The 23,663-nt window shown below is 46.0% G+C and overlaps 1 protein-coding gene and 1 non-coding gene across 2 annotated transcripts; both read right to left on the bottom strand.

Moving 5' to 3' along the window:
• Window positions 1-1,911: 1,911 nt before the first annotated feature.
• On the bottom strand, window positions 1,912-20,340 carry Reeld1 (reeler domain containing 1). The gene is given in 8 exon segments (XM_063278887.1): window positions 1,912-4,456; window positions 4,459-4,568; window positions 5,548-5,835; window positions 6,109-6,211; window positions 12,287-12,425; window positions 14,256-14,511; window positions 16,589-16,813; window positions 19,422-20,340. Coding segments are annotated over 8 exon segments (1,527 nt in total). The 5' UTR covers window positions 19,624-20,340; the 3' UTR covers window positions 1,912-4,252.
• LOC120098738 (U4 spliceosomal RNA) lies at window positions 19,815-19,955 on the bottom strand. Its single transcript, XR_005497151.1, has one exon. It is a non-coding gene; the product is annotated as a U4 spliceosomal RNA (small nuclear RNA).
• Window positions 20,341-23,663: the final 3,323 nt, after the last annotated feature.

Below are 23,663 nucleotides of genomic sequence, written 5' to 3'. Positions count from 1 at the left end.
GAGTGTCTGCTCTGTGGCAAGAATTGCAACCACTGGCTACCCCAAAGACTCGTGCAGCATGACAGCCTCAAGTGGAAGGAAGAGCATGTGCATATGTGTATGTAGCGTGTGTCTGTGCATGTGTGTTCATGTGTGTGGGTCTGCGGAAAACATCACTCTACATGGATGAATCTTTTTTTTTTTTTTTGGTTCTTTTTTTTTTTTTTTTTCGGAGCTGGGGACCGAACCCAGGGCCTTGCGCTTCTTAGGCAAGCGCTCTGCCACTGAGCCAAATCCCCAACCCCACGGATGAATCTTTTTAATGTGCATGTTCCAAAAGTGTGTGTGTGCGCACACATGTATATATGCATTGAGATGTGGAAGCCAGAGGAAATCCTCAGGTGTCATCCTCAGGAACGTCACAGAGAGACCTTGTCTTCCAAATGGTTTGGCGCATATCAATTGGTCGGGTTGACCAGAAAACTTCAGTGACCCACCTCTACCGTCCTGGGATAACAAGAGAACACCACAACAAATGTGTCCTCATGGGTTCTGGGGATAACACTCAGGTGCCTCTGCTTATGGAGATGAGCACATTACCCAGCAAGCTCTCTTACTAAATAAAGGAGCAGTTGTGGAAAGGAAAAGGCCTTTTGCCTGTGTGACTGGAGAATGGAGTAGGTGTAGAGACCGTGTGGCCGCTGTAGAAGGAAGGCATGTCAGGCTAGTGAACTGTTTACAGGTAGATAGCTAAGTGTTGCACACATTAGTTCTGCTAATACTGGAAGGATGCTTTAGTGACCCACTGTTCTAGGGTAGCACTGAGCATCAGTGATCTGACATAACTGCTCTACATCAAACCTGATGTGCCTGGAGAGGAGACTGCCTAAGCTTATCTGTTAAGGACTCCTCCTGTTGCTGGGATCGAACACCTAGCAAATGGGCAGTAAGATTTATTTTGGCTCACAATGTGGAGGAATTTCAGGCCACAGAGCAGGGAGGGCAGTGCAGAAACACACGTGGCAGAGGCTCCCTATGGTCACATCACTGTCAACCTTGGATTAGCAGCCCACATCTAGACAGTGCTTGCACTACCCAGGCCCCAAAACAGTGTCATAAGCAGGAGATGGAGCTTTGAAACCAGAAGGTCCTGAGAGACATCGTGAATTCTAATTTCAACACTCTGAAATCTGGGGATTTCTCTCATCTTCTGGCGGCTCTGTAGGGGAGTGGACCCTAGGCATTCCTCAGGGACGAACAACCCCTTCTCTTACTGTGATATGGATTGTCACTGAGGTGCAGTCTGGTTGGAAGGCGCGATGAACTAGAGAGGGTTGTAAAATCGCTCCTTCACGGCCCATTAAAGTGAAGCATATTGTCCACACCTCTGAATGAGGGCTGGTCCTGTGGCTTACTGGGACCAACAGTGCTCGTAGTGACATAAGTAAAATTGTGTAACACCCAAGGTCAGGTCTTAGGAGAGCTCTTCTGGTTATGTGGACTTGGAACCCTTCCTCTGAGACTGCATCAGTATAAGAAGCCACAGAAAGGACCCCAGCTGCTCCCACCTTTATCAGAAGCCAATAGGAGCTCTCCAGGGAGTGCTGGTAGACACACGAGGAACTTCCCAGCCCCACCTGAGTGGCCCCAGAATCAGGACAGACATAAGCAGTAGAGCCAGACATAATGGCTCACAGAACCCGGAAGGTGAGGCAGGAGGACTGGTACAAGTTTAAAATAAGTCTAGACTATCTAATGATTCCAGTCATGGAGTGAGACTCTATCTGCTGTACTGTGTTCTGAAATACTTTGTTCTACATCAACAGATAGCAAGGCTCTAGAGCTTTCTATTTGCAACGCGCGCGCACACACACACACACACACACACACACACACACACATACACACAGACATATACACAGACACACTCACAGACACGTACACACAGACACAGACAAACACACACATACATACAGACACACAGATACACACAGACACTCACAGACTGACCTGTCCAGCGGGTTCAGTTATTCAGGGTTCCGAAGAGGCGCTACCTAAGGGTCAAGGGGGGGAGAAAAGAAGGACACCAAGCAAGGTTCTGTTGTCAAGGTCTTGTTTATTGGGGTGAGTGTTACGGCTTATAAGGCATTCAGATAGGGGGAGTGCCCTTTGTGAAACACAAAGGAGGGAGGGGTAAAGGTATTCAGGCAGTGATAGCAGGAGGCAAAGAGGTCAGGCGGTAGACGAAGAGGTCAGGCGGTGGAGACATCTAGTGTTTGCTCAGGAGACATCTGGTATTTGCTCGGGCTGAAGCATTCCATGATTGTTATCTTCCTGTGCCGTAAATTCATGGGAGAGGCTTTTGTCCAACAATCTCAAGACTTTATGGCAGTCATCTTAGGCCTGAGTATCTGTGGCCATATAGCCCAGAGTCACGTAGCCACTTTGAGCTATACAGTCACAAAGCAGCCAGGCCCAAATCCAATACAGCTCCCTACAACAGACATACACACAGATACTCACACAGACAGACACACACAGAGACAAATACAGACACACTCAGCCACACACACAGATAGACACATACCAGGAGACACACACACACACACACACACACACACACACACACAGACTCTGTCTTGCACAGGAAGATCTCAAAAGTTTTCATGAACAGTGCACATGTGACAAGGCCAAGTAAGGGTACACTTGTGGGATCTTTATCTTCAGTTTAGAGAGAAGTAAGAAGGGTGTGTGTTTATTAGATCTGTAGAAGGGATATTCCTCGCACTCGCCGGAATTAAATATGTTTGGTTCATTCCTCAGTGTTCTTAGGACACATTCATTCATGGACATACAATTTACCTAGGTTTTTATATACCTAATGTTCCAAGCACTGCCTCCCCCAGATGCAAGAGAGCAGAGTCTCTCAGTCAATACCCAAGGAGCTAAAATCAGTAGGGAAAATCAAAGCAACACTTTTCTCACATCGGTCTACACAGTGTCTTTGCAGTTAAATGGGGCACAGTGTTTTGTTCTTAGAACTTCGTGAGCCTGTCTTCATCAAGTTATAGGAGGGCAAAATGCAATACAACAGTTTCCATCACCTTACTATTGGGACTTGGGTGGAAGATAAGTCTCCTGTCCAAACTGGTGGGTTTTATGTTTCCATATTAATACAGATGTAGCCGTTCTGCAATGGGTTCACTTCTGCTTCCAGCTAATCCCATTGTGTTATCACACAAACACCAGAATGGATGGTCTCAGAACCTGGCGTTCTGGTACTAGGTACCCTTGCTAAACCAAACAAGCTTCATAAAGTCAGGAGGGCAAATCGTCTTCATCAAAGATGCTTTCTTCCCTCAATCAGCCAAGGAATGGCTGCTCTTCAAGTTGGTCAGGTTGTTTCTAGTGTCCCCTTTGGCAAAAGGTAGCATGCTTGCCAGCTGCTGGAAAACACGAGTCCCTTATTCGTCAGGGCAAAGACTGGGAAGTCCCACATCTGCTGCCTGGTGACAGGCTTGCGGGTTCCACTCTGGAGCTTGTGGCCTTGCGCTGCGTGGATACCTTTCCCAAGCTGTGATCCATCAAGTTCTCTAAACTGCTTGCTCTGCATGTGCCTGCACAGTGATCGACCAAGGATCGTGTGCTTGCAGACAGACAGACAGACAGACAGACAGACAGACAGACAGACAGACTGCCCTCACCTACACCTGCTTTCCTGAGCCCGACCTCTAACTAGTTTTGGAATGTCGACTGTGAAAGGACAACTCCTTTTGGGGTGCTTTAGAGAGGCACAGGGAGGAGTACAGATCTTTCTTTCTCGCAAGAGCTAAGCCCCAACACGACTTTTTTCAAAGGGTTAGAGGAGATGAGGCTGAGACACTACAGAGGACAGGACGTCTATTTCTGCGGGCTCCTTCAGGCAACAGAGGAAGCTTCACGGCCACAGGAGTCTAGCTAATGAGCAGGTTATACAATATTCATTGTGTCGAGTTTAACTCTTCAAACAGAACGTCTAATTGCAAGAAGGGAAAAAAGAAGCAAAATTACAGGCATTAAGACAACAAAGCAGGAGACGAATTCCCTCTGTTGATAAGTCTGCCCCTTTGCTGCTTCCTGAGCTCACTTCACACTGACAGCAGGCACAGGGGGCCTTGGCCTCGTCGGAAATTCTCATTAGCTCGTTTTTGACTAAGGCACTCTGTGGAGCCACCGAGGGGCCCAGTCCGAGGGTCTCTTCAGAGGACAAGGTTTTTGTCCCCCACAGAGAGATTCAGTTATCACCTGTCCTCCTGTCATGCACAGCCTCCGCACTGCCACTCCTGGCAACAGCATCTGCAGTAAGAAGCATCTGAAGGACCCTTTCTGTCCGCTTGTGGTAAGACTGAGGGTACAGATGGCAAAGTCCAGCAGCCAGGGCCATACCCAGGGTGGCTGACAGGCAAATCAGGCAGGATTCCCAGCTGATCACCAGCTAATCAGCTGATCAGTTCTAAGTTGCATCACCAAAGAGGCACTGGCTCCCTCTAGCTTCACTTCCAGCCTTAGGTCAGTCTTGCTAAGGTTTCCCACACCACCGTCTGCAGTGCCTGTTCCACAGTGTGTTTCCTGTGCGGTGTCTCACATAAAGAGCTGTCAGAGGCCCTTGAAGAATCTGACTGGCTCCCAGATGTGCCCGAAGTCAGAAGTCAGGGCTTGGAGTGGCTGACTCAGCTCTACTCACACTCAGACCTGACCTGCTGAGGCATGAGAATGTGAGCAGTGTACGGAGCAGGGCCCATCGCAGGCCTATTAGAGACTATCTTCTTGTCCTACAAAAGAAAAATATCATCAAAGGAGTGGATCTTCACCCAAGTGAGTTTGCAACTCACTTGTATTCCACAGAGAATCCCATGCAGCCGTTGAAAAGCTAGCCTCTTGCTTGCTTTAGAATACTCAGATTAAAGAACTAAATAGATAAGATCTGTTACTGGCAGGGATGGGTAGCTAATGGAAACCCCCACTAGAGCAGGGCTACTTGCATGAACAAATTTGGGGTCTTCTGAGAGGCTCCCAAACCCAAACAAAGAGTTCTCTCATTCCTGGTGAGAACATTGACGATCTCTGTTTATGGTAGGCCATAGCAGTTAGGAACATTTATTCTTACTGTAGGTTCCAATAACTTTAAGTGAAAATACTATACCATGTTTTATTTGGTGTTCCTTCTGCAGCCTCAAAGGGAGAGTAAATCTTCGGGGTGTATGTTTTATACTGCTCATTGATCTTGGTACCACACAGTGCTTTCAGGCTAGTTTTATAAAGGTGGGGGGAAGAGGATTACTAAGAAAAGCTAAGTGGGAAAACAAATCACTAAAACCATCAATTTTCTACAATTTCCAATAACTTCAGAGACACTGCATAGACTGGAAAGGCTGGTATTGATTAGGAACAAGGACACTGTGCATCATACACTTGCTTTCTCTCTGGCTTCGGCTGCTCATCCATTAGCTCTTTCCCATCTGGACACTTCCCACTCTGGGGCTATAATACCAAGTCTCACCTCCCCTATGCACACTCTTACCTATTCGCCCTTATCCAAGGACAGGCAGGTTTTCAAAGAATCAAAGCTCAGACCATTCTGAGTCCTAAAGGTGGGGAAGGGAATTAAAAGGGTGAAAGGAGACATAGAGACTTTAAAATGAAAATCTATCTTTTCTCTTGCCTCTATGTGTTTTGATAAATCAGATTTTCCTGGAAAAAAATCCTGAGTTTGGACACAGATGCCAGAAAGGAGAGTTGGGGGAGGGGTGTGAGAAAGCAAAGAACACATGAGTACTGCCATTCGTTTAATACGTAATACAAAAGTATATATTGACACTTTACATTAAAAGTATATATCAGATTCTAAAAGTGTAGTTTATTTATTACACACATCTCAGGGTGCAGCTTCTCTGAGTTATTATCATACCCAGCTCTTCTAGCCAGCAGCTCTGTTTCCATGGAGATATATCACACATCTAATCATAAATCTGGCCACCATCTTCTTTTTTCTGTTAGACTCCCAAATAGCTAAGTGGTTAGCGCTGTTCAATTCAATGACACACCTCATCAGCTATTGCCTATGGTGGGTGCTGGGGATGGAAACAACACTGTCTGGGGAGCCTTTTCTGAGAGTCATAAGTGTCTCCAACTTACAGACATCCAGGGATGGTTGTAAGATTGGGTTGATCTCTCTACTGAGTTTCTGGCATTGCTACTGACGGTAGATGTGTGTGAAGATGACTAAGACTCTTTGTGTCTCATGATAACTTTGTCACCATAATGCTGGAAAAAGCAGTGTCCAGAATGTTCATATCTGTTGTAGAAATTATTTTAATCCTGGCCTGGGGTTTCTATCCCACCTTTGGTTATTGAATTCCCAGCTAAAAGAATACACACAGCCTTTATAAATATAAAGTAACAGTAAGTCCTAAAGAGCACAATAGCTGGGCAGCTGCCTCCCCCCTCCATGTTGTTGGAATGTACTTTCCTGTCAATAACCCTGAATTATTGCTTACTCTTTACTATGCTCCATCTGCACTTCAACTGCCAGTCCTCAGGGCCATGTTTTTATGGCGTATCTAGCACATGGCCTTTTCTTTCCTCTGCCTGCCTTCTTCTTCTCCCTTCATGGTTCTCCTCCAATTCTAAGCCTGCGAAACCTAAACTCCACCTATGTCTCTTATGCCCAGGAATGGACTGTTGGCATATGTATTTACCAGAAATAACTTGGAGCAGGATCACAGGGACTGTGTGCAGACTCCAGGTCTTGGGAGTCCACACTTAGCATTATAATAGAGAGCAAAAGACAAAACCTCAGCACCCATCTTTAGCTCACGTAAGGACAAAAGCAAAGACTTCTTAGAATTTCTGTATTAACGATAAATGGGGCACTGGGAATCAATCAGAGACCTAAAGACACCTCAAAAAGACAGAGCGGGCATTTCATCCTGCATTGGCTGATGCACTCAACTATGATAACGGTAAATGGTGTAGAGTCTAATATGCTTTCAGGATGATCATATATGAGAATCACTGTTCTTCCTGTCCCAGGCGCTGCAGGAGCTGTGGCTTACCATACAGTCATGGCCAAGTCTAAGAACCACACCGCACACAACCCATCCCACAAATGGCACAGAAATGGCATCAAGAAATGCCGGACACAAAGATACAAATCTCTTAATAGGGTTGACCCCAAGATCCTGAGAAACATGCGCTTTGCCGAGAAGCACAACAAGAAAGGCCTGAAGAAGATGGAGGCCAACAATACAAAGGCCGTGAGTGCATGTGCAGAGGCCACCAAGGTCCTCGTGAAGCCTCAGGCCATCAAGTCCAAGATGCCAAGGCGTCCCAGCCACAAACTCAGCCGTCCGGCTTTCATTGCTCACCCCAAGTTTGGGAAGAGGATTTGAAGCTACATAGCCAAGGGTCATAGGCTCTGCCAACCAAAGCGCAAGGTTCTAACCAAGGCAGAGGCCAAGGCTTCAGCTAAGGCCCAGGCTTCAGCTCCAGCCCAGGCTCCCAAGGGTGCCCGGGCCCCTGTGAAGGCCCCATAGAAAAGGCTCCTGCCAGTGTGAAGACAGATGGACCGCTGTGACACACTCACCTACACACTATTTGCAGATGACCAAAGTCTTATGCTGTTTTTAAAAATAAACTTGAGACGAGATCTAAATAAATAAATACATAAATAAATGAGAGTCACTAAGAATTGTCAATATTCAAACCATCAGCACAGTAATTAAGTCCCTGACAAGACACTAAAGTACCTATTTCTCCAAACTCTTTAAAGAAGAGTCTCTTGCCTTTCTAAACTTGTGCATTCTTAGTAACCACTGTGCAGGAAACATAAGGACCACTGTACCATTGCTTATCATGACCTTCACCGTCAGGTCCTAGGAATCTGACTGAGCAGTAAAGGAAAAGGAACACACACATCAACACATGGACAGAAAAGCTGATGTCAGGTGGGCTTTGCTCCCTCTGATCGCCACCAGTGTCAGAACTTGTATCATGAACAAGCACAGAGTGCGAACTTTGCAAGTCTGTGTAAGGGCCAGAGAGGAGGAAGATGTGCTTGCTGGGGTTTGCATGCACTGGTCAGTCGTGCACAGCGTTTGCACTTGCACAACACTACTAACAGTCACTGTCCATCAGAGGAAGGTTTTCCACTCCTCAGAACTTCAGCCCGGGAAGGCTTTGCCATCGCATAGGTGTGAGGAATTACTAATCCTCGTCATGGCTGTGCCTGTAGAACCCAACCAACTCCATTTTTGATTCCAGGAAGAAAACCATAAAGTCTACTTGAGCAAGCATCCTATGGCAACCCCCTCTTAGCAACAGCCAGTCAGGCTACAACAGCAGGGTCACGGTACATAGAGATAGCGAAAGACGTCCTGCAGAGGACAGGTGGCCCAGCCATCCTATTTGTCAGGTGGTTTTACCCTCATGTTTGGTTACTGAAGATTACACCAGAAATGCAGTTCTAAAAATACCAATTTGCCAAAACAAATCTGAGATTCCACCTCATACCAATCAGAATGGCTAAGATCAAAAGCTCAGGTGACAACAGATACTGATAAGGATGTGGAGAAAGAGGAACACTCCTCCGTTGTTGCTGGGATTGCAAGCTGGTACAACCACCTGGAAATCAGTTTGGTGGTTTCTCAGTAAACTGGACCTGAGGACCCAGCTATACACTCCTGGGCATAGACCCAAAAGATGTTCCAACATATAACAAGGACACATGCTCCACTATGTTCATTGTGGCCTTATTTAAAATAGTCAGAATCTGGAAAGAACCAAGATATCCTTAAACAGAGAAATGGATACTGAAAATGTGTTGGGGTTGGGGATTTAGCTCAGTGGTAGAGTGCTTGCCTAGCAAGCGCAAAGCCCTAGGTTTGGTTCTCAGCTCCGGAAAGAAAAAAAAAAGATAAAATAAAAATATCTAAAAAACAAAACAGAATGGATAATATTATGTGCAGTGCAAAACAATTTAAAAAAAAGAAAATGTGGTACACAATGGAATTCTATTCAGCTATTAAAAACAATGACTTCATGAAATTCTTAAGTAAATGGATTGAACTTGAAAATATCATCCTGAGTGAGGTAACCCAATCAGAAAAGAACACACATGGTATGTACTCACTGATGAGTGGATATTAGCCCCAAAGCTTGGAACACCCAAGATACAGTTCAAAAATCATATGAAGCTCAAGAAGAAGGAAGACCAAAGTGTGGATGCTTCAGACCTTCTTAGAAGGGGAACAAAACTACTCACAGGAGGAAATAGAGAGACAAAGTGTGGAGCAGAGACTGAAAGATCACCCAGAGACTGCCCCACATGGGTATCTATCCCATATACAGACACCAAACTCAGACAATATTGTGGATGCCAAGAAGTGAATGCTGACAGAAGACTGATGTAGCTGTCTCCTGAGAGGCTCTGCCAGAGTCTGACAAATACAGAGGTGGATGCTCACAGCCAACCACTGAACTAAGAACGGGGTCCCCAATGGAGGAGTTAGAGAAAGGACTGAAAGAGCTGAAGGAGTTTGCAACCCCATAAGAAGAACAACAATATCAACCAACCAGACCCCCCAGAGCTCCCAGGGATGAAACCACCATCCCAAGAGAACACAGGAATGGACCTATGGCTCCAGCCATATACGTAGTAGAGGATGGCCTTGTTGGGCGTCAATGGAAGGAGAGGCCCTTGGTCCTGTGAAGACTTAATGTCCCAGTGTAGGGAAATGTTAGGGTGTGGAGGTGAGAGGGAGTGGGTGGGTGAGGGAGCACCCTCATAGAAGCAGGGAGGAGAGGGGATAGCAGGTTTCTGGAGGGGAAACCAGGAAATGGATAACATTTAAAATGTAAATAAAATGCAATTAAAAAACAATAAGTTGCTAACACATATGGAAATTTCCCAATTTTGCTGTAACCATAATACAAAATAAATACCTCCCACCTCCAAACTTGAGGCTCTCACTTCTGACCCACTGTGATGGTGAAAGTCCTTGCTCACAAGCTTGTAATAAAAACCCTTGTGTGTTTGCACAGGAATTGGCTCCTCCATGGTCTTTGGGGTCCCTGTGACTTGGGCATAACATGCCCACATCTCCCAATATACATTCCCATGGATCTCAGGCACTAGGGTCCTCGACATGGCTGTGCCCACATCTAACAATGTACATTCACTTAAGAATCCTCTGATCTCCACAATTCCCTCTGCCAAAAACTGGTTCTAAAATTGGAAGAAAAGTAGAACCCTGAAAATCAGATTTAAAAAATAAAGCCCTAGGGCTTTCTGCTGTAATATTAACACTGTTTCCCTGGTGACAGTAGTGACTTTGGCGTCTCCCTTGAGTAGAGACCAAATCGCTGCCCTTCTACCATTTGACTTCCCGCTGGCATCTAGTTAATGTTGTTGGGCAAATGGAAAGTTACTGGGCACCCTTTCAAATGTGAGGGCCCACGGCCACAGGAATGGGGCAATGGGTGGCAGTGGGTGGGCAAGAGCACACTGCAGAGAGAGTACTGTCTGGATTCAAGTTTCACTCGGCCGTTCTTGACAGGTGTACCAGACAATCATCTTTTCCTTACTTGAGTACATGTATGTGTGTGAGGATGATACATACATGAGTGCGTAATGCATATATGAATTCAGGTGCCTGCTGAGGTCTGAGGTGTCAGATCCCCTGGAATCAGAGTTACAAGTGGTTGTGGGCACTAGAACCAATCCCCAGTCCTCTGCAAGAGCAGTTGACTCAACTGCCCAGCCATCTCCCCAGTCCTGATGAGTGAAAAGTTTTCTCCACTGAAGAAATAAGCTAATTCAGCTGAAAATGACCAGAAAAGGTCATAGGCAGAGGATGGCTTGGGAGTTTTTTTATAGACTGTAGGTGAAGGTGTAGGTGAAGACTTGTGTATGCACCATGCTGGGTGTATGTAGAGGGGTGGGGAAGTGGGGGTGAGGCATGGAGGAGGTGGGGCTTGGATTGATGGTGACTTCAAGTGGTTGGGGGTTGGGACAGCTTCAGAAATGCGGGACTGGGCTTTTCTGTTCGGAGGCTTTCTCAGTAGGCCAGATTGGAGAAAGGAGGGATGGAATTTATGGGACCATGGGCGTAAGCTGGGAAGAACAATTCATCTGCAAAATGGGGCCAGTAAGGGCAGATTTTGAGGGGCAGAGTCAAACTAGGGGTGTTACACAGGAGAGAAGTATGGTTCTCGGCACAGAGCAGCAGGCTCCCTCCGCTGGTCAACTGCATGGCTGGCAGGCGGTGCTTGCTCAGACAATGTCGGTAGACAATTTTTGGGCCTTGCATGACATTCTTTTGTTCCAACGTTTCCTTCTCACAGAAACTTGAGGAAAGCAGCATCCTAGTCCGAACACAGAGTAAATGCCTGACCTCTTGTATGTTTAGGTATTTCCCACAGGCCCACTGCATGCTGGCGTTATTGTGGTGTCTACAGATGCAGAAATGAGTAGACCTCGACTTGTCTCTAAACACCCAGTCTAGGAAGAAAAAAAGCCCTTGTGTGACCAACTTTGAAACTCAGGGAGGATGAGCAGTGTTGGGGGAACAGTTAGTTACCCTAGCAGCTGCAGTGGTGTGAACACCCCACTCCTCCACTCTTCTGTTTGCTGACATCTAACTCCAGTGCACTGTAGTAAGAGGCGGAGCCAGGAAGGAGTAAGTGGGCCACCAGGGTTTCACGCCCTTAGGAGAGGTCTGAGAAAATAAGCGTATTCCTTCTTCCATGGAAAGATGTGTAGAACACACCATCTGGCCCTCACCAGATACAGAAGTGATCTAAACTTGATCTTGGATTTCCCAGCCTCCAGAACTCTGAGAAAGGCAGGTGTGTTATTTATAAATTACTCAGAACAAGGCATCACGCTGCAGAAGCCCGAGTGGATGGTAGCACTTGCCTACCAAGAAACACAGGAAGGTTTCCCCCAGGAGCTATTGGGAATGCACCTTGGAAGTCACGTAGGGCCTTTAAGGAACAGTCTAGTTAGAGGGTTGTCAGAGCAAAGGCATGACACATAATGTTGATCATACCTAAGGGGGAGGGACAGCACCCCGAAGTGTCCTGGGGGGGTTCTGTAGGCAGGCCTCTTTCATCTACTCTTTCCAAATTATGACAAAGTTACAGATTTTAACTACTGAATCTTACTAAAGAGTTTGTTTCATTAGTGCACCCATTAGAACACAAATGCACACATAAAGCACACAGCCCTTAGCCTTGGGAATCACTAGGGAAAGGCAATGGGCCGCACTATGTCACCCTGTTGGCTACCCAGGCTGGCATCTGACACAGCAGAGTATACATCTCCCAGTATGTGAGGCAGCATCCAAGGGGGTGGGAGCTCCACACCTAAGTGTGGTGTTGCCTTTAAAGTCTCGCTCTCAGGGTGTCTGTAAGGAAGCAGACCTGGTTATGCTTAAATTGGAATGTAACATTTGCCTGACTTGTCAAATGAGCTATGGCACGTTAAAGATGGGCCAGGTGAGCAGGCTTTGCTCTGGGCCAGCCTTCTGAGCCTGTAATCTTTGCTCTGCTTTTAGGAGTGAGTGTCTTGGTGGGAAAAGCTTAGGAGCTGTGCTGATGAACAGGAGAAAAAGGGGGTTTTGGGGTGAGAACAGGAAAAGAGGGTTGGCCACTACTGGTACTCTGTTAACTACATCTGTGGCTGAGCCTGAGCAAACTCCAACCAACAGCAAGTGAGGGGGCTGTGTGGTGGCACTCACCTTTAACCTAGCACCCTGGAGACAGAGGCAGGAGGTCCTCTGTGAGTCCAAGGCCATGGTAGTTTACATAGTGAGTTCTAGGCCAGCTACGCAATAAAAACAAAAACAAAACAAACAAAACAAAACACCCCAACAGATTACTCTGGTTTATAACTCCCAAGGGGACAGATGGAAGGAAGGCATGGCTGCAAGAGATTAAGGCTAGACTGGCGATCAGGAAACAGAAGAATAGGAAGTCAGGCCAGGCTATAAAACCTCAGGAGCTTGTCACCAGTGACATACTTCCTCAGTAAGGCCACACCTCCTAAAGATTTCACAAGATCAAACTGCGCCACCAACTGGGGGCCACGTGTTCAAACACTGGAGCCCGTGGAGGACATGGCTGGTTCAAACCTCCACTGAGGTGCTACGGGTGTGTTTGCTCATAGACGTTTCAGAAAGACAACTAATGGGAAGGTCCCACGCCAGGAGAACTTTTAGTTAGGAGGTTGGCATTGTTTGTTTTAGGCATCTTCGTTTCTTTGTTTCGAAAGAAGGTCGGTCTGTTTCAAAAGCAGGTCAGCAAGGAAAAGGTGAATTCCCAGCGAGACACTCTCATTCCTCATTCTCCTCCCCAGTCTCGGCTGCAAAGAGCCTTCTGCGTGATGCCTTGAGTTCCATCTCCAGCACTGGATAATCTGCCATGGAGGCAAGAGCATCAGAAGTTCAAGGTCATCTTTAGTTACATAGTGATGTTGAGGCCAACTTATCTAAAATATATATTGTGTGGGTTTTATAACAGAAAATAGGGTGAAGAGAGAAGGAGGAGGAGAAGGAGGAGAATGTAGAGAGACTATCTTGTGGATATATGGATGTATGACCTGTCAATTAAAATGCCTGTGGCCTATGGTTTATGTTGAGGTTGGTATTATAATGCTAGATTCTGTACCTGAAGGTCTAGGCCTATGAGTGAATCCTCACTGTTACAAGCTTTTGTTGTGCAAACCTTGTTCCTTGATTTAAAACTATGGTGTAGATAAAAATGGCTACAGTCAACTACTGGAGCATTTAGAGGTAGGTGGGTTTTGAGTTACCTGATTGCGGGTGGAGAAGAAGAAGAAGAAGAGAGAAGAGATCAGGAAGAGAAGGAGAAAGAGAGAAGAGGAGGAAGTGGAGGAGGAGGGGAAGCACCCGTAGCTTCACAGATCCAGGGGAACACTGAGACATTGTGCTACCCACAAGCACAGAGTTCTCCCAAGGTGTGTGTTGTCTCCCAGTTTTGTAGCACAGTTCTAAGTGCCCTCACCCCGGGGGGCTCAGATCAATTCAGTATATTGAGTTAATAAAACCTGTTTGCTGCAACAAATGTTGAAAGTACAAGTGCCCCCCCCCCAGAACCCCCATCAGGTCCCTGGAGGCAGCTGCAGCTGCTCGGGGCAGGTGCAGTTTGCTTGTTTTATGGGGGACAGGAACCGGCATCAGCAAGCTACAAGTAGAAATAGAGCACTTTAAAATGACGCTGGGAACCAGGCATGTGAGCAACCAGCAAGCCGTAGCTGGGCCAGTTCTCTGGCAGCATCTGGCCTCCAGTAAGGTGCTTGCGCTGGTGACCCAGGTTGCATGTGGTAGAGGGTGGCAGAGACACTGTGTGTCTGTCGAGGCACTAAGGGTGATTCACTCCTGACCCACAGCATGATATATGACTTGGTGATTGGTGGACCACAGAAACAAAACCAGGGACTCAGACTGAGTTTCTGGTAGGCAATTCCCTGGACTACCCCAATACCAGGGGAGAGCAGATTAGACACTGAAGAACGGGAGTCTAGGTGCACAGAACTGGAGGGTGTCATTTTATTTCCCTTAGGATAACTTCACTCCTTTAATATAGGAATGTTCAATAGCCATTAGGAGCGTGTGTGCAGCCATGTTATTCCTCCTCAGTAAATACAGGTATCTACTGAAGATTGTGAGATGATGTCATACAGCTGAGGCAGGTACGAGACAGAACGAGGCCTGTCATCGGACAAGAAGGGAGGATGGGCGGGAGAGAAGTTTGAGGGAAGAGGAGGAGAGGAGGGGAGACTGGAGGAGAAGCCGTGGAGAGAGAACATGGAGGCTGACGTTAAGATTCCACTCTGTGCATTTACAGGTTGTTATGAATGTTCTTAAGGGATGGATGTGTATAGGACTTTGTGTGTTTAGGTGGGCAACTATATCTTATCAGTTGGATCAGAGGTTATTGGGTTGTGTGTTCTTTCTCATGGGGATTTGACTTTGGGAGAGTGTGGCGGCAGAGACACTGGCCGCCACGGAGTTGGCCTGTGTATTTCTTGTAAGATATCTAGCAGATATCTTGGGGCACAGTGGTGCCGGACCTAGAGGGGTAAAAGAAGACCATTTGTATAATTTTACGACAACAGAAGATCACACACACAGGATTACCCCCAAACCCAAACCCAAACCAGACCGAAGAATTCATTTTGACAAAAGAGCCTCTTCTTAGATTGTTTAGACTCAATTGGGAGGTTTTCATCTTCAGTTCTTCAACTGATTACCAGCCCCTGGCCGCACCCTGTCAGCTAAATCGTTAAAGCATTCACAAGCAAGGTGTGGTAGGTTACATGTGTTATTCCAGAACTCAGAGGCATCAACCCCCAGGACCCACAGAATGGAAGGAGACTCCAACACGAGCCAATCTCCACACAGGGGCGATGGCATATGTCCTCACCTTCACACACGCACGCACGCACGCACGCACGCACGCACGCATGCACACACGCACACCACTTGCACAATGTAATAAAATCGTATCTCATTTTGAGTACGGGCAATACTTATGCAGTACTGTGTAAGTGCTCTGTGAAGTAATTCCACACAGCCTGAGAAGCAGGTGACTGGTCTGAGGCGTTAGCCTCAGCCGCCCTGCACATGTGGGGCTCTTTCATAGTCATAAAGCCCCGGGAGGTACATGCTGACATTACAGTGCCCAGTTTGTTTTTAAGAATGTGTGTATACATCTGTGTACACACTCGTGTGTGTACAGCTGCACATGTGTGAATGTGTGCTCGTGTGTGCAGGTGTGTGTGTGTGAGTGTGTGTGTGAGTGTGTGTGAGTGTGAGTGTGTGAGTGTGAGTGTGTGTGAGTATATGTGCATGTGTGTGAGTGTGTGTGTGTGTGTGTGTGTGTGTGTGTGTGTTTGTGTAGGTGAGATATAAGTTCAGGTTGTCATTCATCAGGCAGACACTGCCCACCTTGTTTAGACAGAGCCACTGATTCAGACAGGGTGTCTGACCAGGGAGCCCTAGGATCTGCTTGTCTTTGCCTCCCCGGGACTGGGATGACACGGGGGTGGGGTGGGCTACCATGTCCGTTTTTTAATGTGGGCCTGGAGATTAAACTCAGGTCTTCTTTCTCACACAGTAGGCACTTTACAGGCTGAGCTATCTCCCCAGCCCTTCTTTTGAGCTAGTACACGGCTGTTGCACTGGCTGGCCCAAACGCCTGGGCTCAGCGATCTCCTGCCTTAGCCTCCCAGGAGGTGAAGACCACCCCACACATCTCATTCTTCCCACTTTTAGAGAATATGGCCCTGAGACTGGGGCCAGGAAAGTGTCTGTCTGTCTGTCTGCCTCCTTCACTCTGGCTTTCCGTCTCTGGGACCGACTCTTTTATACTTTTTTCAGGGCTCAGGTGCGATTCTTCGGCACCAGGAGGAACCCCCGACGACTGTGGGTCGTGCGCAGGGAAGGCCGCAGGGGCCCAGCACTTACTCTAAAGTGGCCATAGAAGAAGTCTGTAAGAGGGGGAAAGGTAAGCGTGCCAGTTACTGAGGGGCACACTGCTCTCTCTTACGGGAATCTAATATCCTCCACAGGCTGGGCAGGGGCTTTCCTTATGAACAAAAGTGTCCTCTTCAGGGTGCTGTCAGAGTGAGTGACAGTATCTGCCTCTTCTAAACAAGTCATCAGTTTAGAATGGCCAGGAGTCAAGACAAAGGTGCCCGCTGTCTGGTGACAGCCACTGCTGCGTGCCTGCAGCAGAAAGCCCACGGAGTCACGACTGCTTTGGACAGACGCTGCAACGGAACCCAACCACCAAGTGTCATAGTGTCATGGCCACTCAGGCCCATCACTGTTTTCAAACTCAACCACCAAGTGTCATGGCCACTCAGGCCCATCACTGTTTTCAAACTCAACCACCAAGTGTCATAGTGTCATGGCCACTCAGGCCCATCACTGTTTTCAAACTCAACTACCAAGTGTCATAGTGTCATGGCCACTCAGGCCCATCACTGTTTTCAAACTCAACCACCAAGTGTCATGGGTCACTCAGGCCCATCACTGTTTTCAAAACTAAAAGAGTAAAGCTACCTCTTCCCTTAGGCATGAGTAGTCCAATAGTGGGGAAAACTGAACACCTATTTCATGCCAAAATAAACTTCATTTGGATAAAAAGGTACATAAAGGGATGGAGAGGTGCTCAGTGGTTAAGAACAACTGCCGTGTTGGGCAGGAGTTCCATTGCCAACACTCATGCCAGGCAGTGTAAGACAACACGCAAGTCCAGCTCCAGGGACCTGCTGACCTCTCTGGACTCCATGGACACCTGCATATAAGTGGCATGTAGTCTCCCCCTCCCCCTCCCCCCTTCTCTCTCTCTCTCTCTCTCTCTCTCTCTCTCTCTCTCTCACACACACACACACACACACACACACACACACACACACACACACACACCTGGACATACATAGCATATAGTCACACAGATAAACACACAGGTTTTTTTAAAGATAGGTTAAAATGCAATGAAAAGTCTATAATCACTGTTCTTTTTTCTTTTTAAAACATATTGAAATTAAGAATGTCCTTTTAAGCAAAACTAATTTGCCATAACAAAAGGGGAACTAAAGCAGGTTTTTCCCTCCCAGAACTACTTGGTTTTCATTTATTTATTTTTATCATTTTATTGTAATGAACCAACAAATAAAGACATCATGTTGTTCTTTAAGAAAGCACTCAAATACTTTCCTACTACCAAATTCTGAGCATCTCAGAGAACTTCTACATGGTGAGATCAGCCATTCTAAGCCTGGGAGCTTAGCTTGGGGTTTTAAATTTTATCCATTACGTTTTATGGATGTATCTACCATATTAAAAAAAAGAGAAAAAAAATTATGCCAAAGTTCAACTGAAAAACCAAGGGGAATAAAGTTTGTTATATTTAAAAATAACTGAATGCAGATGAAATCTAAGGACAAATGGTGGGCTCTGGGGAATATTTGGAATCTGTAAGGTGAGCAATGGATACAGAGTAGCTGAGGCTATGTCTGGGATGGATACAGAGTAGCTGAGGCTATGTCTGCGATGGATACAGAGTAGCTGAGGCTATGTCTGCGATGGATACAGAGTAGCTGAGGGTAGGTCTCAGAGGAGTCTTTCCGGGCATGTGATGTATAGAGACAGAGTGATTACAGTTATTATACTTAATGTAAGTATAAATATACAAAGTCTGACCTCCTCAAATGATGAAATGACACAAACAGAAAATATAATAAGCTCTGTCACTGTTTAAAGAGTGTTCTTGGGTCAACAAGATGGCTCAGCAAATCAGAGTGTTTGCTACTAAACCTGATGACCCATGTTTGACCCCTAGAACCTAAATGGTGGAAGGAAAGAATCCACTCCTTCAAGTTGTTCTCTGACCTACATACATAGGGATGCGTGGCATGTACGCGCTCCCGTGCATGCACGCGCATGCACGCACATGCACACACATTCACATAAAAGAGGCTATTTCATCTATTAGCAAATAATAAAATGTGTGATTTTTTTTTTAAAAAACTAAGATTGGTAGAACTATGGGAAAACTGCAGTACTTGTTCACAAGTGCTAGACCCATAAACCTTTCACTCTCTGGCAGTAACAAAGCTTGCTACACTAAAATGCAGTTCTCTCTGATGCATCCTAAAACATCAGCAGCAGCCCCTGAAAGCATGGAATGGAAGGGATCCAGAAGCAACAACATCATGTTCTGTGAGTTCACTTACGAGAGCTCCCTGACCTAACCAAATTGAAAGACCTGAGGTTATCAGGAGCTGTTTTGCTTTCTAGTTGGTTGGTTGGTTGGTTGGTTAGTTAGTTAGTTAGTTAGTTAGTTAGTTAGTTAGTTAGTTTATGCTGGAGATTTAATTCAAGGCCTCCTGAGTGCTGGGCATATTTTATTTTTAACTGTTTATCCACCTACAGTTGAATCCTGATACGTTGGAACAGATGGAGAAATAGTTACTATATTTAATAAGACTTTCATCTCTTACTGAAGATGCATGAATTGTTATAGTGATAAATGACCAAGTGCATATTTTACACACACACACATGGCACATGAAAATTGCTCAGGGTAAACACACTAGTTATCTGTGATAAGACATATTTGTATCTTACAGTATTGGCCAATAATCTTTTGTAACAATCTCAGTTGTGTTCTCTTTCCTAATAATGATTACTGTCAGTACAGACATTAGACATTGTGTGCTTTTCATGATACAAAAACTGCATGTTTCTTTTTAGTCAAATCATTGTTTCCTGGGACTTAAGCATACTGTAATTCAGGGAGTACCTTCCTGGGGCAAACACACTGGGTACTTTACCCTAGAACTCACACTCCTGTGACAGTAACACACAAACCTGGAATCTTAGTTCCTGGCAAGCAGGAAGACCTGCTAGTATGGATGTAGTGGGGACCAGGGTGGTTGGGCAGGGTTTGTGTGTGCCTAGGCCACATATCTTCACAGGCCTGGGTCCTGGCACCAGGGGGAAAGGTAGCTGAGCAGGAAGCTAGAGTCAGGGTGGCACAAGTCCAGCTTGAAAGGGCAGCTAGAATTCTCATCCTGGGCTTTCTTGAGACCTGACAAACATTGGCCACAGTTCCTGTCCCGAAGAAGATGCAGTGAGATCTTCAGACATGCTGGCCTGAATCCTAGGCTCCCTTTGCCTCTGCGATAATTTTAGTGCTGGTCCCAAGGTCGGTGTCAAAAATACAAGTCTGGTTATGGAAAGTGTTTATTTTTTTTAATTCAGTTTCCATAGAGACTGTCAAAAATTGCCAATGCCAACTATATTGCAAGTTGTCATGGCGGGGTATTGGGAAAAGTTTTCAATTAGCAATAATCGCACCTCAGATAAACCTCATTGGCTACAATACTGCCACTGCACAAAGCTGTGTTTATTTTTGTTAATGATTTATTTTTACTTTTTAGAGATTTATTTATTTATTTATTTATTTATTTATTTATTTATTTAATATAAGTACACTGTACCTGTCCTCAGACACACCAGAAAAGGACATCAGATCCTATTACAGATGGTTGTGAGCCACCATGTGGTTGCTGGGATTTGACCTCTAAGGACCTCTGGAAGAGCAGTCAATGCTCTTAACCACTGAGCCATCTCTCCAGCCCCCAAAGTGTTCATTTCTAAACACTACGAACTTTTTTTCTAAACCCCAAGGTAATCTCCCAGGCTTAGAATGGCTGATCTTACCATGTAGAAGTTCTCTGAGATGCACAGAATTTGGTAGTAGGAAAGTATTTGAGTGCTTTCTTAAAGAGCCATGTGATGTCTTTATTTGTTGGTTCATTACAATAAAGTGATAAAAATAGATAAATTAAGACCTAGTAGTTCTGAGAGAGAAAAACCTGCTTCAGTTCCCCTTCTGTTATGGCAAATTAGTTTTGCTTAAAGGACATTCTTAATTTCAATATGTTTTAAAAGAAAAAAGAAGAGTGTTTATAGATTTTTTTACCGCATTTTAACCTATCTTTAAAAAAAATCTCTGTGTGTATCTATGTCTGAGTGACTATACACCATGTGTGCTCAGATGTATGTGTATGTATGTGTGTGTTGTGTGTGCAGGTGTGTGTGTGTGTGTGTGTGTGTGTGTGTGTGTGTGATTATACACCATGTGTATGTGTAGGTGTGTGCTTATTGTCCCTGTTTTTGTTAATGTATATGTGCACATGTGTGCATACAGGTACATAGATGGGAACTGAAGGTCAATATGAAGAGTTTTTCCTAATTGCTCCCCACCTTTCTTTTTGAGACCTGTGTCTGACTCTTCCCCAAAGCCCCCAGACTGTCTAGAATTGGTCTGTGTTTCCCGGTTCTGTTACAGTTTCCTCTGAGGTTGAAGCATTCCATCCTGCAGGAAGCTCCTTAAACAGGAATGTAAACAACTCAAAATAGGTTAGGAAGTCCCTGAAACTGACCAAAGTAGGCAGTAAATGTTGAGAGTCCCTCTCAGAGGAGAGGAAGCCGAGTTGCAAAGATGACTCTCAGAAGAAAAGACAGAAAGAAGACTTGAGACCAGACCATCTGCTGGGAGAGGTTTAGACCAACCCAGGCACCTGGAAAGGACACACTCCAGCCTGTTGGGCTGCCTGCAGGCTGCGGAGTGTGCTATGGTTCCCATGTTTGTGAGCTGTCGCCCATGCTGGGCTGGGCCTTGGTGATGCAGCTGTCTTTGAGCCACAGCTGTCCTGTCTGTCATGGGTTCCTGTCTGGGGTGATCAGATGTGTGTGTTGAGTCTTCACAGTGAAAGTTTGTCACACAACACTCCCAACATTACTAGCTCTACATTTGCAGGGGTTCTAGAATATTTATCACAATCTTAGGCATTTAAAGATACATTTTTAACCCTTTTGTATCCCCATGCTCAGGCACTGCTAACGTCTGGTTATTATTTGTAACTGAAGGCAGTACCCTCTTTAACAGTAGGTTAAAAGGCAAAAGAATACATCCTAAAAAAAAAAAAAAAACCTTAGTGATGTTAGTTATGACAGCGGAGATGAAGAAAATGGTGGGCTTTTCCTCTCTGTTGGTGACACAGATATAGACCAGACTAAAAGTGGATAAAGGTAGGTTTCTTAGCAGGCAGCTCTCGAGTGGGTTTACTGACCTCACAGGGGAAGGTCAGTGACATCACACATCCATGCTAACTCAAGGGGTTTTACGGATCTCAGGTACAGGGTGATGATGCATGAGCTACCAGTTGGGATTGTGCCCACATAAAGTAAAGAATGCTGAGTGCTAGGGTGGGCTCTCATGAGTGAGTTGCAGGACATTTAGAGTCAGGGAAAGATGTCGCGTTAGCCGGGAGTTTGTCTGTGGAGGCGAGATTGGTGGAAGGAGGGCAGACGAGGTTTCCCAGCTTGTGCAGGGGACCAGCAGGGGTTCTGGTCTAACAAAGCAATCCAGATGATGTACACACACAGAAGGGAGGAACATGAGCACCCAAACTCTTTTTTCCCCCCATTTACTTATTTTATGTAAGTACACTGTAGCTGTCTCAAGACATACCAGAAGAGGGCATCGGATCCCATTACAGATGGCTGTGAGCCACCATGTGGTTGCTGGGAATTGAACTCAGGACCTCTGGAAGATCAGTCAGTGCTCTTAACCACTGAGCCATCTCTCCAGCCCCTCCCAAACTCTTCTTAAGTGTCTTTCAGACAGTGCCTTTTCCTAGTTGTCTTATTCTCTACAAGGCTCTATCAGTCAAAACCTCTATTCCCCAAGGGTGGTGGCTGCACCTTCCTAGGAATTATCGGATAGTGTCTAGTGGGATGAAGGAGAAGTTTCAGGGAAGGCACCCAAAGCACTGGCCCTGTTCTTTTCACAAGAGCAACCAGAGAATGTTCCCAGAGCCCTTGTTGGTAGCAGCATGGTATTCATTCAAAACACAGATCAAAGAGCTTCCAAGAGACGAGAGATGATACTCCTAGGCCTAGCCCACTTCCCCACTTTAGACCCAGAGGATCTGCTTCCATGAACTTAGAAAACCATATACTCACCTAGACACACACTGTTCTTGGGCGGGGTGGGGCAGCTCCCAGGCAGAGTTGCATAGCCACACCCTATAAAGCCTGTCCTTTCTTTCCCAGGCTCTTCCCTAACAGGAAGTACAGCAGTGGTTGCCATTAATCCTTAATACCAATAGGAACCATTCTTCAGTGTCTCAATCCAACCTAAGTCCCATGACTTTCCTCTAAAAGCACATTGAGACCCTAAGCCTCTAACTGTGGCTGTGCTCATGGTTGGCAGAAGAGCTAGAAAGAGCTGGGATTGGTTTTACATGTATCTGGCGTTGTCATCTAAGTTGGCAGAGGGTAAATGTCTCCATCCTGGTTTGTCTGCCAAGGGGAGTATGTTTGAAGCCACCACATCCCAATATTCTGTGCTTCTGGAGTCAATATGGGGTAAACAGGTTACCCCTAGGACCAACAGCCAACAGCCAAGCTTAGTGCTGAAACAATTTCACGTAGAGTATTCACATATAATACCATGTATTATATTAAAACTGAAATTCACAAACTTTAGAAATCACTTGAGCTGGGCATGGTGGCTCATGCCTGTAATCCCAGCATTCTGGAGGCTGTAGTAGGCAGATGTCTAGTCAGAGGCCTGCCTGAGCTACCTGACAAAACTAACTGTCTCAAAAGAGCAAAAGCAAGATGGGTTTTTAAAACAGGCTTTTAGTCCCAGCACTCAGGAGGCAGGGAAATCTCTGATTTTGAGGCCAGCCTGCTCTACAGTGAGTGAGCTCCAGGACAGTCAAGGGTATGTAGAGAGACTGTCTCAAACAATGACAACAACAACCAAAACACAAAAACACAACCCAGGACCACCTCCAGTAATAGCAGAGAGCCTGAGGCTTAGTAGTTCCCAAAATGGAATCCCCAGGGTCAGTGCACACACCAGCAGCACCCTTCAGTGATGGAGGATGAAGGAGTAGATGCAGAGGGTGGCAGGTGGCATTGTCTCGGTCAGCTCTGACGTCTTGATGATGTCAGGGTGGTACTGAGAGGACCTCGGGTCATGAAAGTGGCACGGGTGGAGACATTTCCAGAGAGAGTGGTTCTCTCACCGCT

The sequence above is a fragment of the Rattus norvegicus genome, chromosome 19 (assembly GCF_036323735.1).
Source record: "Rattus norvegicus strain BN/NHsdMcwi chromosome 19, GRCr8, whole genome shotgun sequence".
NCBI classification, from domain to species: Eukaryota; Metazoa; Chordata; class Mammalia; order Rodentia; family Muridae; genus Rattus; species Rattus norvegicus.
This window is presented reverse-complemented; position numbering and strand designations above follow the sequence as displayed.